This window comes from Neopelma chrysocephalum, unplaced genomic scaffold (assembly GCF_003984885.1).
Source record: "Neopelma chrysocephalum unplaced genomic scaffold, ASM398488v2 Primary Assembly neopelma1_22b, whole genome shotgun sequence".
Lineage (NCBI taxonomy): Eukaryota > Metazoa > Chordata > Aves > Passeriformes > Pipridae > Neopelma > Neopelma chrysocephalum.
The window spans coordinates 15,948,946-15,961,865 of NW_020897690.1; the positions used below are offsets into that span (position 1 = coordinate 15,948,946).

The 12,920-nt window shown below is 41.9% G+C and overlaps 1 protein-coding gene across 5 annotated transcripts in view; it reads right to left on the reverse strand.

Annotated features, from left to right (window-relative positions):
* Positions 1-208: 208 nt before the first annotated feature.
* Positions 209-12,920, reverse strand: part of VWC2 (von Willebrand factor C domain containing 2) — a 55,344-nt gene continuing 42,632 nt past the window's right edge. For all 5 annotated transcript variants that reach the window (XM_027680782.1, XM_027680773.1, XM_027680803.1 and 2 more), the window contains exon 4: positions 209-695. In XM_027680782.1, the coding sequence (XP_027536583.1) occupies positions 544-695 (152 nt within the window). In that variant the 3' untranslated portion in view covers positions 209-543. The remainder of the gene's footprint in view (positions 696-12,920) is intronic.

The window sequence follows — 12,920 nt, forward strand, 5'->3', positions numbered from 1 at the left end:
CTACTCTGTTTTTTTCCAAAAGTGACAATGTCAAAGTTTTGTCATATGCTGGCTCTTTCCTGCCCCATAAACTCAAAATATGCAGCAGCAAAAAAACCCAAACCCAAAACAAAACAAAAAAAAGCCAAGAAAACTCACATATGGTGAAACTAGAACAGAAATCTAATGCTTTAGTCATGGCGCATGTATACAACAGGAGAGGCAATGATACAGTACTTCAACCTGCATTGTCTATATAAAACATTTATTTTTAAGCTCTATAATGATATTATAGAAATACATAGAATATTTTATTGAGTGTATTTTAGTGTACTCACTGTGAAAATAACACATTTAAGACAGGTATTCTTATGTCCAAACGTTTTAAATATATGTACTTCTTTGCTTGCAGTATTATGTTACTTTGAAAAACAAAATATCAGTGTTTTATTCTTTGCTCCTTTCCAGAATTTTCTCATTCAGATTTTCCTGGGTCATCTAGGGTGCTCACTGCTGTGAGATATTTTATAAAAACCACGAAAAGTACGTAGACTTGTAGAATTCCTATATTTGCTTGCATTCATGTCTAGTGCACATCGCTTGCCTTTCAATTCTCCACGTGCCTTCTTCATAAGTACAGTGACATATAGTGCATTCATCAGTTTTCACCTCCCGGCCTGCTGGAATGACAAGGGTTTCTGCAAAGCAGTTTGGGCCTAAAAGAAGGAAAGAGATCATTATGTGACACCAGTAGCACACTGTAATCCAGCCTAGTGCAGTTTTGGCCGGAACACAGAAAACCTAATGCAAAGTGAGGAACACTGGGCACATTAAACAAACACAAGCGTCGTGCACAAGGCACAAAAGCAGCAAAGAATGGTAGGATGCTGCCCTTCGAAGTGGCTGGATGTTTTTGGTACAGACCGTCCTGTCCTCCATGGGAAGGCACAATAAAGCCTTTCTGTGAAACATGCAACTGTGACAGAGACCTGGAGATACACTGACAGCGCAGATCAATACAGGTTTGAGCTACAGAAAATGCCAGCTACTGATAATGCAACAGTGCTGCTGTAAGCTACTAGAGAGATGATTATAAATGTTATTAGTTTTTTCCCATTGGAAACAAGTGCTTTAGTTTGTGTAGTAATCAAAGTATCAGATTAGTTTATTTTCCATTTTGTGAGAATACAGTCATTTTCCAACAGAGTGGAATAGCTCCAGCCTCTTCTGAATGAAGACACTTTTCACGTATAAAAGAAATATTCCATTTTATGTAAGTCACCTACAAACACCTATTTTCATAGTACACTGAAATAACTTCATTTCCAAGGATGAGGCAGGAGAAAAATCCACCAGCACAATGTTCGCAAGACAAATCTGATCACTTCAATAGACATCCTCAAATCTCTCTCCTGCAGAAAGCTGCAAGGGCTGCATTTTCTACATTTCTGTTAAAAAAGAAGTCTATTTCTGCCTTGAAAACCCACACGCACTTGTAGAGCAGCACTAAACCCTCCAACCATCTGTCTAAACACTCTCATGTCCTCAGTGGAACCTGGCCCTTCCACTCAATAAGCACACACAGCAGCTGCTCAGGCAGAGCCTCGCCACTCAACAGCAATTCAGTACCACTGTCCATCAGGGCAGGATGTGTAGCAGGGGCCAGTACACATTGATCTGATACTGCTGAAATTCTTAAAGGCTATGGGCGTGCAAAACTGCCAACTTGTGTGCCATACAAGTAAATATATCCCATATGGGCTAATTTTTCCTGTGCTGGGGGTCTGTTCTTAAGACCTATGCCAAAGAGCATGACTACTACTTCTACAGAAATGTATGCTTCCCATTTTAAAGCACAAACCAAATAATTTTAATAAACACCCTGAGAATTAGAAGCCAAATTGGCCATAATGAAGGCCTTTCCTCACTGAAGAGACACCCTCTAGAAGAGCCCTGCAAGACTTGCAGAAATTCTCTTCCCCAAGTTGCATCCATTAATACCCTGAATATTTAAGCCCATACTTTGTCTTCACAGGAGCACAGCATCGTAGAATCATTAAGGTTGGAAAAGACCTCTAAGGTTGTTGAATTCAACTGTAAACCCAGCACCACCATGTTCTCCACTAAACTATGTCCTCAAGTGCCACATTCACGTGCCTTTTGAGCACTTCCAGAGATAGTCATTCCACCATTTCCCTGGGCAGCCTATCCCAATTTTAGGATTGATTGTTGACAATTATCTCTAACATGTGGCTTCTTGCATAGTTTTGGGTGGCTTCTTGCCCATTCAAGGCTTCAGATGCAGAATGGATAGTAAAATACAGCATATGTCATGTAAAATCAACTGCTTTAGTATCCTAATGTTACTGTGATACTTCTGTGTTTTCAGTCCCCTCAGTCTGTCCATGCAAAGTAATCTTGGGCTGGACAACACAGGAATAAGGACTTTGGGGTGGAAGCCATGCTCCTGGGTCCCACTGTACACTGGGAGGTGCCCTAGCTTTCAGCCAAGATAAAGCAGTGTTAACTATGCTGTCCTCAGTGGAACTTTGTTTAAAACACTTGAATGCTAATCTATATAATTCTGTTTCAGTGAAATATAGTATTCTTCTTACACCTTAAAAAAGTTTCATCCCAAGGTAAGTTCACCTACACTTCAGGTAAAGATACCTGAATGTTCTGCATGCTGGCCTGTAACAGCCCCATGAATTACAAAGCTATATGGTATAAAGAGTTAAAAGAGTTAAAATACTAAAAGCAGAATCTACTTTCCATGGAGAATTTGTATGAAACCCACAAGACCACTTGAAATTTAAACACTATGTAAAAGGCACCAGAGAAACAAAAGCAATGTCAATCCCCTATGAAGGATTTATTTCATTCTGGAAAGGTAAATGTTACAGGCTATACTTGGTTATAAAAAACAACCAGGCAATGAAGTAAAAACGGTGCAAACCCCATAATATAATTCACTAGGATTTATAATGCAAATGCCTCCAGTCACAATTAGCAACACCTTAATGCCATGTGTGACGAGTCCTTCTTACATCAGAAAGTTATTAAATGTAAAGATACAAGTTAGAGACCTCAACTGTTAAACTACTTAATATGGGGAAAAGTCATTGCTTGGGTAAACCTACAGAAGAGCAATACCCATTTACTTGAGAAAGGGACCCGACAAAAATAAATGACAGCAACAAATGTTTTTTTCAGTATCATGAAACTTTTCTGTAGAAAATTGCCTATTTTCTGATTCTGCATTTGCATCCATACTTACTGCAACTTCAAACCTTATAATACTTAAACTGGCAACAGTCAACTGGCATCCTTGCCTTCGCCTTTTTCTTTGCAATATCACATGCGCACGATATTGTGGTTAATGTTACAGAAAAGGTCATCAATAAAAAGGCTGAACTGACTGTATTACTGCAATATCATGCACATAAATGTCAGTATAATATAGTGTCCAAACACAGGGAAATAATTCCACAACTCTGCTTTTATGATTTCTCCAAAGCCTCTGACTTCTAGGGAAAAAACCTCTGAGCTTCACCCAAAACTCTCATTCAATTTTCAAGCTGTATGAGCTAGTTCTGGCTCTTGATTTCCTGTGGCTGCCTCTACACCCAGCAGGCAATGCTCATCCCTATCCATTTCCTTTTCCTCTGAGGAGCAGTCACAGAACCCAGACTTACATGGCTGGACTGGCCCAAAGCAACCAGCCTGCAGAGATGGGGTATATGTGGGACAGCAGCAGTGGGCCCTCAGTGCAGGGCTGCCCTGGCTGCACTCGAGCCCCCAGCAGCCCTTCCCTGGGGACCTTCTGCCAGGGACGGTGATGATGAAGCCTCTAATGGTCCTCTGCCTGCCTAAAAGGACAGTGGGGAAACTGAGGAATTGAAGATTTTGAGCAGACAGTGGGAGGGTCATGAGATATAGCAGACACACAAAAGCCGGTGTTGAGAACTTGGAGTGCCGTTTTCTCAGTCTCAAGCTTAGCAGAGGGAGGCAGAAGAACATTTCACAGAATCACAGAATATTCTGAGTTGGAAGGGACCCTCAAGGATGATCTTGTCCACCTCTTAAGTGACTGGCCCGTACAGGGATCGAAACCATGACCTTGGTGTTATTAGCACCATGCTCTAATCAACTGAGTTTCCTCCACATTCAGAGTGGCCAAGCTGCCCTGAAGGCATGGCAGTTGCTGAAACTACTGCTTAACCCTGGGCAGTTTATATTGATTTGGCAAAAATGTCAGATTTCCATAAAAAAAGGTGAGCCGTTTTTACGTTTTTAAGTTTGCAAAATTACCTGACAGCACATGAAAAACATTTCAAAGTAAATTGGGGCTGTTTCAACCCCAAAGCAGTGGTGGGATTTCTTACTAGATGCTGCTGCTGCAGGAGTAGTGAATTTCTTCTCCTTGGTCTACAAAGGAGGCTGCCTGATTTCTAAACTCCTCTTGGCAACACCACTACTCTGCCCAGCTTCAGCACTTGGTACTCGTTCAATGCAGCACTGGCTGTATAGTATAAACCCCCTGGGCCCCATCCCCAACTGTATAAACTTATATAGCTTTAAGGCAGGCAATGGTGCTGCATATCTTCACAGCAGACGAAGATCTTGCTATATCACTCTTAAATCTGGCAGAAAATTCAGTATGACGTATTGTATCAATTCTGACTGCAGCTTGAAATCAACCACGACATTGTTTGTTTTCCTGAAGTATACAGCTGGTGCTGTCAGACTCCACTTGAGCCATACCATGCTGGTATCAGCACAGATATCTTTCCCAGGGTGAAGGCACAGTTGCTGCCATCGCAGCGATGTCTCAAAGCAACAAGTTCAGTACAAATCTTCAGTTCTCACACTGAGCACCCAACTGGCATGAAGCTCTTGGCTTCCACACATCTCAAACGGTGAATCCTAGCTTCCAAAAGAAACATTTATACTGGGATCTAAGAAACTAGGAAAGCAGATTTCGAGGTCAATTCATTGAGAGATTATAATGGGATCCTCATCTCTGAAACAGTAAAAATTTCAAAATATTATTGGGTAAATGCTGCTATTGTTTTTTGGTTTTTCAAATCCTTACACTGGTCCTATGAAAAGTTTCCAATTACTTATGTTATGCTTCAGTGTTGACAAAGGCAACAATCTAATTAAAATGCAAATTTTGTTCTCTTAGAAGAAAACAGCTAATGCCAATTCTCAGGAGAGAATGCCCAAGCCAGTTACGTACAGAAGCAACAGCACCTGTAACCTTGACAACCTCGGAAGTGGCTCTCTGAAACTCCTCCCCCTATTCCTTTCCTTCCACAAAACCACAGCTGTAAGGCACGGAGCGTTTCCTGTTTCCTCTTCTGCCTGTCCTTGCTGTTGTATGGGCACATGTTCCGATCAGTTAAAAAATATGAGATACAGCAATTTTGTAAACCATGATTTAAGCTACTGTTTTCATCGTGTGTTAAACAAAATTACAAAGAAATGGACAAAGAAATCTATTCAACTGCAAGTTGATGTGTTTGCCCAGAGTCATGGCAGATTTTTGCCAATTAGAACTATAGTGACAACCTCTGTAATACAACACTGATGTGAGACTGCTTTGGGCTCTGGTTTGCACTGCAGTTCTTCACAGTTGCCCTTTTAGTAGCTCCTTGCAGCAGGTAAACAGGCCACTTACTTCTAAGATAACTGACAGCAGCCCCATCTACCCTAACAGTTTTCTATTATGTATCACTGTGGTATTGGAGCACTTCATAAATTACCTAACTTTGACATTTAGCTTACTCCCCTTTCTTAATTTAGATTTTTTTCAATTTGCATGGAGACATTTCCAATGGTTACAACATGAAAGTTTACAACTGGAAGCCTTGAGAACCATGACATTATTCTAGAAGCAGCTGTGCTGCGTGAGATCAGACATCCACCTGCAGCAGCCAGGAAGTATATGGGGACAGAGCGAGTACACGTACCCAACTTCCAGCACTTTCTGAATCAGAGACTTCGTAAATGGCTCCTGCTTGCTGAGTTAATGGAGTTAATGGATGGAGTTAATTGATTTATGATTAACTTCTCCAACATCCTGCTGAACGCAGATAAACAGCATTTGGTGGCAAGAAAGCCCACAGCTCTTCTGTGCAGGGTAGGACAGTTTTCTGTTGTTGTCCACCCACTACCTAAACTTGGTATTCCCAAACCCTCATAGTGGAAGAGGCAGTAACAACCATCCCCACCTTTATCATGCTGTTTGTGAGCTGACTGTCCTGTACCATGCTTCCTTTCCCTCCCGTTACGTGCAGCCCGAGGAGGCCAGTTCTGCACCCTCTCTGTCCCTGCTACCTCCACAGACCTCTCCCAGTTCTGCCACTTCCTTTTGGGGCTGTGAGGACCAGACCTTGCACACCACACACAAGCTGTAGAAACAGCATGGACTTGTACAGTAGCACTGTACTGATACTCCCTGTTTTGTTTCTCATTTTTCTCCTACTTCCTGACTTCTGTTGTGATTGCTGATGAAAAAGTTGAGCTAACGTTTTCATGACTTATGAATTTTATACCAGATAGAAATCTTATAGAAACAAACATATCATTACACTCAAGTCAAATCTGCTGCTGCCTTTCTGTGTTACAGAGAAGTTTTTCTTTTCAGAAATGCTACTTGACAGTCTTCCACATACAGCAAGAGTGTTTCTGTTGCTCAGTAATTTCAGGAACATGGTGGGGAAAGCAAAGCCTTCTCTTCCACCTCTCAGATCTTTCTTCTTTCCAATGTTTCGAGACTTCCTCCAGGATCTATTGCAGATGCCACAGAGACTAATGAAACACTGACTTGGAAGATGCAGAACTAGATACCTGCCTGCATTTCAAGCTGCCTGCTGCTGCAGATGACCCGGTATGCCACAGTACAAAACCAAGGATTCTTTAGAAGTTACGCCAGGGAGCTAGGACAGCCAAGTGCTGAACCAAAGATAGATGTTGGCTGTGCGTATCTCCCAGCACAGTGGGATATAAAGTGCCTTGTCACCTGCTAAGATATTTGATATGGGTTTCAACACGTGCTAACGCAGCATGATGAGACATTAAAATAAGGCTTTTGTGCCACGCAGCACCACAGCAGCAATATTTTTGAGACACAGGCATTATCTCCCTCATTCCTCTCAAATATAATCACTTTCTCCAGAGATGGCATCAGTACCTACTTTGTGTCCTTCTGATCTCTAATCTCTTCTAAGGGGTCTGTATCTCCCTGGCTTGATTTTGTTTCACTCTCACGTGGCGATATATATAGATATACAGATACACACACACACACACACACACACACACACATATGTACACACATGTTTATAAAAAATACATCTATCTCCTCTGAAACATCAGCGCAGAAGATAAAGCACAAAAAGCAGCAGGCAAAAGTAGTCTGTGACCAGGATTACAGCACACTCTCATTCTTTCACAAAAATAAGTTCATCACCCCTGCTGCTGTCATGATTCTGACTTCTACCAATCCAGTGCAACCTTTTACTTGCCTAGGTACCTTTGGATGCTATTGAACCAAGTCCAAAAGAGAGTTTTCAATTACACAAGATGGATTCAGATACACCCAATTTTAAATGCAATCTGAGACCCTGAAAAACCAAGTACTATTTTCATAGTTTATTAATGCTTTAAGATACTGGCAGCCAGAGAACGATGGCAGATACCCTACAGACTTCCAGTAAATGTATATATGTGTGTGTGTGTGTGTGTGTGTGTGTCTGTGTATATATGACAAGGAGAAGAAAAATCCATTTTGTGATTCTTGCTGCTATGGGAAGTACAAAAAGGCAGTGTATGCAATGTGCAACCCTTCATCAAAGCATCGGGTTTTTTTCACGCTAGACAGAGCTTTGGTGCTTTTAAGAATAATAAAACCTCTCCCTCTAGTAGGGTCATACTTTGTTAGTTGCACAGGTAACGGATAGATTGGAAGAAACAATTAAAAATAATATTTTGCCACCTAATTTAGAAGGATGTGTATAGCAGCATCTGCTGTGAGTGGACAGACAGAAGAAAGCCCAGTAAATATCTCCTGTAACTAAAGGGGGTGATCATGTCATCAGTGCCACGGGTATGACAAAGTGGGTATCAAAGCTCTGGCACTTGCTGTAGTCTCCGTGTGCGCGCATGTGTGTGCATGTGCTTTAATACAGAAGATAAAAAAAGCTATAAAATACTTAAGAGCTGGGTTTTAATATTCTGGTTATGAGATTCACGAGCCCTGTTTACAATCAGGTTCTGTTGTTTTACTTTTCCATTTATCATGTGTGACAGCACCATTGATGAACACTTCATTTGGCCCCAGTCCTAGAAATTGGAGTAGTGTCCAAAAAGTCCCACAGAACATGAAACAAAGCCACCACAGCCCCTGGACTGATCTTTTTCACCACCTCTTCTTATCAGTTCTGATTCTTCATCGACTTGCACTTTGTGGTGATGTTAGTATCCCTGGAATGACAATGCCAAATGCTACCAAAACCAGGGCTGCACAGTTTTGCACAGATAGAAATGGGTTACAGGAAAGGAACAGTCCATAATCCTACCACTGCTGCTGTCTCCTTAGTTTTTCAGGTATATTCAGAGAGTAGAATTTAGGTATCTGCTTTTTGTGTACTGAACAAAAAGAAGCAGAGAAACACTGAACACTGCACAATCCAATACTGCAAACAGAAAGCCTTGGAGCATAAAAGTGCCCAATTAAAACATGAGGCTTGAGTGTCATAAAAATAAACTACATCAAACAACTTCCTTTATTGGAGAAAATACAGAAGACTCGATTAGGCTACTTAAAATGATTTTCAAAGGTCCTACAACTTGTAAAGGGACATTGCATTCCATCCAGAAATGGCACCAATTAGACATGAGCTGAACATTGTGTGTATCTTACAGAAAATTATATAAACACTTTGAAGCCAGCAACCCGTGCATCGATTTTGCGCTCAGCTTGCTTGCAGATCAGTCACCACCCAGATAATTAGGAAATTAGAAACACCGGGCTTGAATGCATCGGGAAAAATCATGTCAGATGCCTCAAAAAACACAGAATCACAGAATTGTTTAGATTGGAAAAGACCTCTAAAATCATGAAGTCTATATGTTAACCCAGCACTGTCAAGTCCACCGCTAAATCCGTGTCCCTCAGTGCCACATCCATGCACCTACTGAACACTGTCAGGCATGGTGACTACCACTTCCCTGGACAGCCTATTCCAATGCCTGACCACCCTTTTAGTGAAGAAATTTTTCCTAATATCCAATCTAAATCTCCCCTGACACAACTTGAGGCCATTCCCTCTCATTCTGTCGCTTGTTACTTGGGAGAAGAGTCCAACTTGCACTTGGCTACAACCTCCTTTCTGTTCGAGAGCAGTAAGGTCTCCCCTGAGACTCCTTTTCTCCAGGCTAAACAACCCGAGCTCCTTCAACTGCACTTGATCCCCCTGTCCAGGTCACCAATAAAGATACTGAACAGGACTGGCCCCTGAGCCCTGGGGAACACCACAGGTGACCAGCCATCAACTGTATGTAACTCCATTCACCACCACTCTCTGCGTCCAGTCATCCAGCTTATTTTTTTACTGAGCAAAGAGTGCACTGGTCCGAGCCATAAGCACACCATTTCTCCAGGACAGTGCTGTGGAAGAAACAGAAATCTTCAGGGGCTGGAGCTCCTCACCCTGCTTACTACTGGCCCTGCCTGCTGGGAGCACATTTTCATGGATGTTATGCTTGCAGAAAGCTGCCTACCTGTGCTCCCCCCAGCTCTCTTCCTGCTCCCCCCTGCACTGTCCAGGCTAGACAGTGAACCAGTCTGGGCTAAAGCCAGCCTGGGAGAGAAGTCTGGGACATGACCTGTGGTACAGCATCCTGCAGATATGCTTGCAGTGGAGCAGAGCCCAGGGACTCTGTGGGAGTCAGGGTACACAACAAAAGCATTGGCTACTTGGAAATTACCTCTGAAACCCAGAGAGGGCAGGCACATCTAAGAAAACAAACCAAATCATCGCTTAATTTTCCCTCTCTTAGAGAAACTGCAGAAGCATTGCCAGGCACTGTGAGGACTGGCAATAGTGCTGGGCAGACAGGCATCTTATCCTGCTGCAGCCCACACAATGTCCCATCAATGTCCATCCCCTGCTGTTGAGGCTAACAGGGCTAATCCTTCCTTTTATCAAGCTGTTTATTCATCCCATTGACCCTGCTGGGCTTGGCAGGGTTACCAGGAGCCTGGTGAAAGACCTGCTCAGTACTAAGACATCTTTGCACTGGGAAACATTGGCTTATTCTTCAGACTAAGCCAGCCACGTGAAATGCCTTTGTCGAAAGATCCTCAACAAGTTATCCTAAAAACTGTTAAGCAAATTTAAATAGACTCTGCTCTTCCACAAGCACATGCTACAGGCTGGTAATGCAATGCCTCAGAGATTTGCTGCAAACACTATAACTAAAAGCACATTTTAATTAGCAAAACCACTGTACACTGGTGGGCTGTAGCGTCTATCATGCAGGTTAGTTAGGTCTCTGAGAAGTGTATAGTAACTTGGCAATAATGCACATACAGTCAGGATTTTATATGTGCTGAAACACAGACTAAATGCAGGATAAATGCATGAAGGAAAAGATTTAGAGAATTATTTTTGGAAAATCCCTAAAAACTTCAACTAAATCAAAAGCTAAAGTAGTACCAAAGTACAGTATAATGCTGCTTTAGCAAAGAAGTGACTCTAAATCAGTATATTTTTCCAGTCACTACAAAACATTGGGTAGTGAGAATATGGTATGTGAGGATGGACAGTGGCTACCTACTACTACAAGAAATCATTCAATCAAACCAACGGAACAATACCAGTTAAGCATCAGCAGTTTTTTCACCCCATTTTAGAATAAATACACTAAATGCAGTTAAACCAGAGGTTATCCTTCTTATTGAGTACAACTTATGTCAAAATTCTGAATGTAGCATCACAGCAGACAGTGACAACTCTCCCAATTAAACAGCCCCCTTGCTTATGAGGGCTTCGTTTGGCTTTTTTGTTGTTATTTTGGAGTTTGTGTCATCATTACTGATCCTTTGGGTGTTTTTGCTCTGGTTGTAGTTGTACAGATGTACCTAACATGTCTCTCTAGGTAATCTGCTGCTGAAGTGATACACACCAACCTAGAAAAAGGCATCATCACAGAAGGAGCCGCATTTTGGGGTCTCAGACACCTGTGTAACCCTCTCATACAGACAAGCTGTGAGCAACATTGACAGCTGCGGAAAGAGGGAACAGAGGTTAAGATTTTTAAAGGAAATCAAGTTTGTGCAGTAACAGAAAAAATAATAACATAATAAATGGTCCATCACATCTAAGCTGCTCAGCTTTGTACTTGAACACTTTGGTCCTGTGGCAGTTTCTGGACCGTGTCTGTGATTTTGTGCTCATTTTATCCATTTCCTTTAAGTTACGAAAGGTAAGTACCTGGCCAAGACCAATCCCAGCACAACTGTTATTTAAAACATTAAAAAACCCCCCTGTCCCACAAAGGACTTTCTTTAATGTATACTGAAAACCGATCATCTTCCTCCCCCGTCTACCTTTCTTATGAAAAATGTTTCCCATAACCTTCTTCCTAAAACCAGAACAATGGTACTCTTTTTTACAGGAAGAGAAGTGACAGGGATCTGTGCCAAAGTATGAATTGTAATTTTCAGCATGTCATGCATCGTTTTAAAATGCAATGAATTCTAACAACATCCTTTGCTGTGCATTGTTAGCTTCATTGATTGAAGTAAAAAGCTGTCCTTGTAAAAAACCAAGTGTAACGCATGAGAATCATAATGGAAAAACAAAGAACCTGTTTACTCACCAGTCCTAATGAATGATCACTATCTTTAGGTGTGAAAATTTACAAAATATACAATTATAATTGCTAGCTGTTTTAATGTGGTTCTACTATATGTGAATATACCTGTAAAGAACTGAGTTAACTTTTCCTGAGACAAAACTCCTTATCAGCTTTAAGATGCACCTAAGTTACTCCACAACAGACAAAAATCACTGTATTTTTATGAGCAAAAGAGAGGTTATGCTTTGCCCTCCATGCTGCTCAATCAATAATTCTACCTTTTTATCCCCTTTAATGATTTTCCCCTGGTGGTTATGAAACACAGCCCTGAGACAGCTTGCTTTAGAAAGAGTGTATTTTGTACTCGTGGAGAAAGCCGAAGAGAAAATAACAGAAAAATGTCGCTGTGAGAGTATGCTCTTCTTGGCCCTGGTACCCCGAGCAGGGTACCCTGAGGAACCCTGTTCCCACGGCCGGCCAGGATGCGACCTTGGAAAAGTTTGGCATTGGCACCTGCTGCAGCATGCTCCTCCTGGACAGATACACTCCTGGGCATAGGACCCAACCCTGACACCTGAAAACAAGGGATCTGGTCCAAGCCAGCCATCTGCGGATCCCACGTAAAGGAGGGAAAGGAAGAGGCACCTCTGGTGCAAGTCCCTGTACATCCTGCAGACAGATGCTGCCACAGTGGCTCACTAGTCTGGTCTGCAGGCTGCTCCCTTCACCAGCACACAGGCACCCTCCTCATGTTTCAACCCCATTTCTGACATTGGCTCATAGTATCATTTTCTTACCTTATCAGGGTCTTGCACAGAATAAAGACCGAGATGCTAAAACAACACAGCCATTTAGACCAAAGAAATACTCAGGATAGGAAGGGGTAAATCAAATAATAGTTATTATTCTGTTGATCAGTAACTGTCAACAAGTCAGGGCTGCAAATTTGAGACACCATTCCTGAGGAGACTTCACATACTTCACTTAGGACCATGTCTAAAGCCAGCTGTTTAGAAATGAACCAGGTACTATGTAATCTAAATATATTAAGTTGCAACATGAAAATCCAT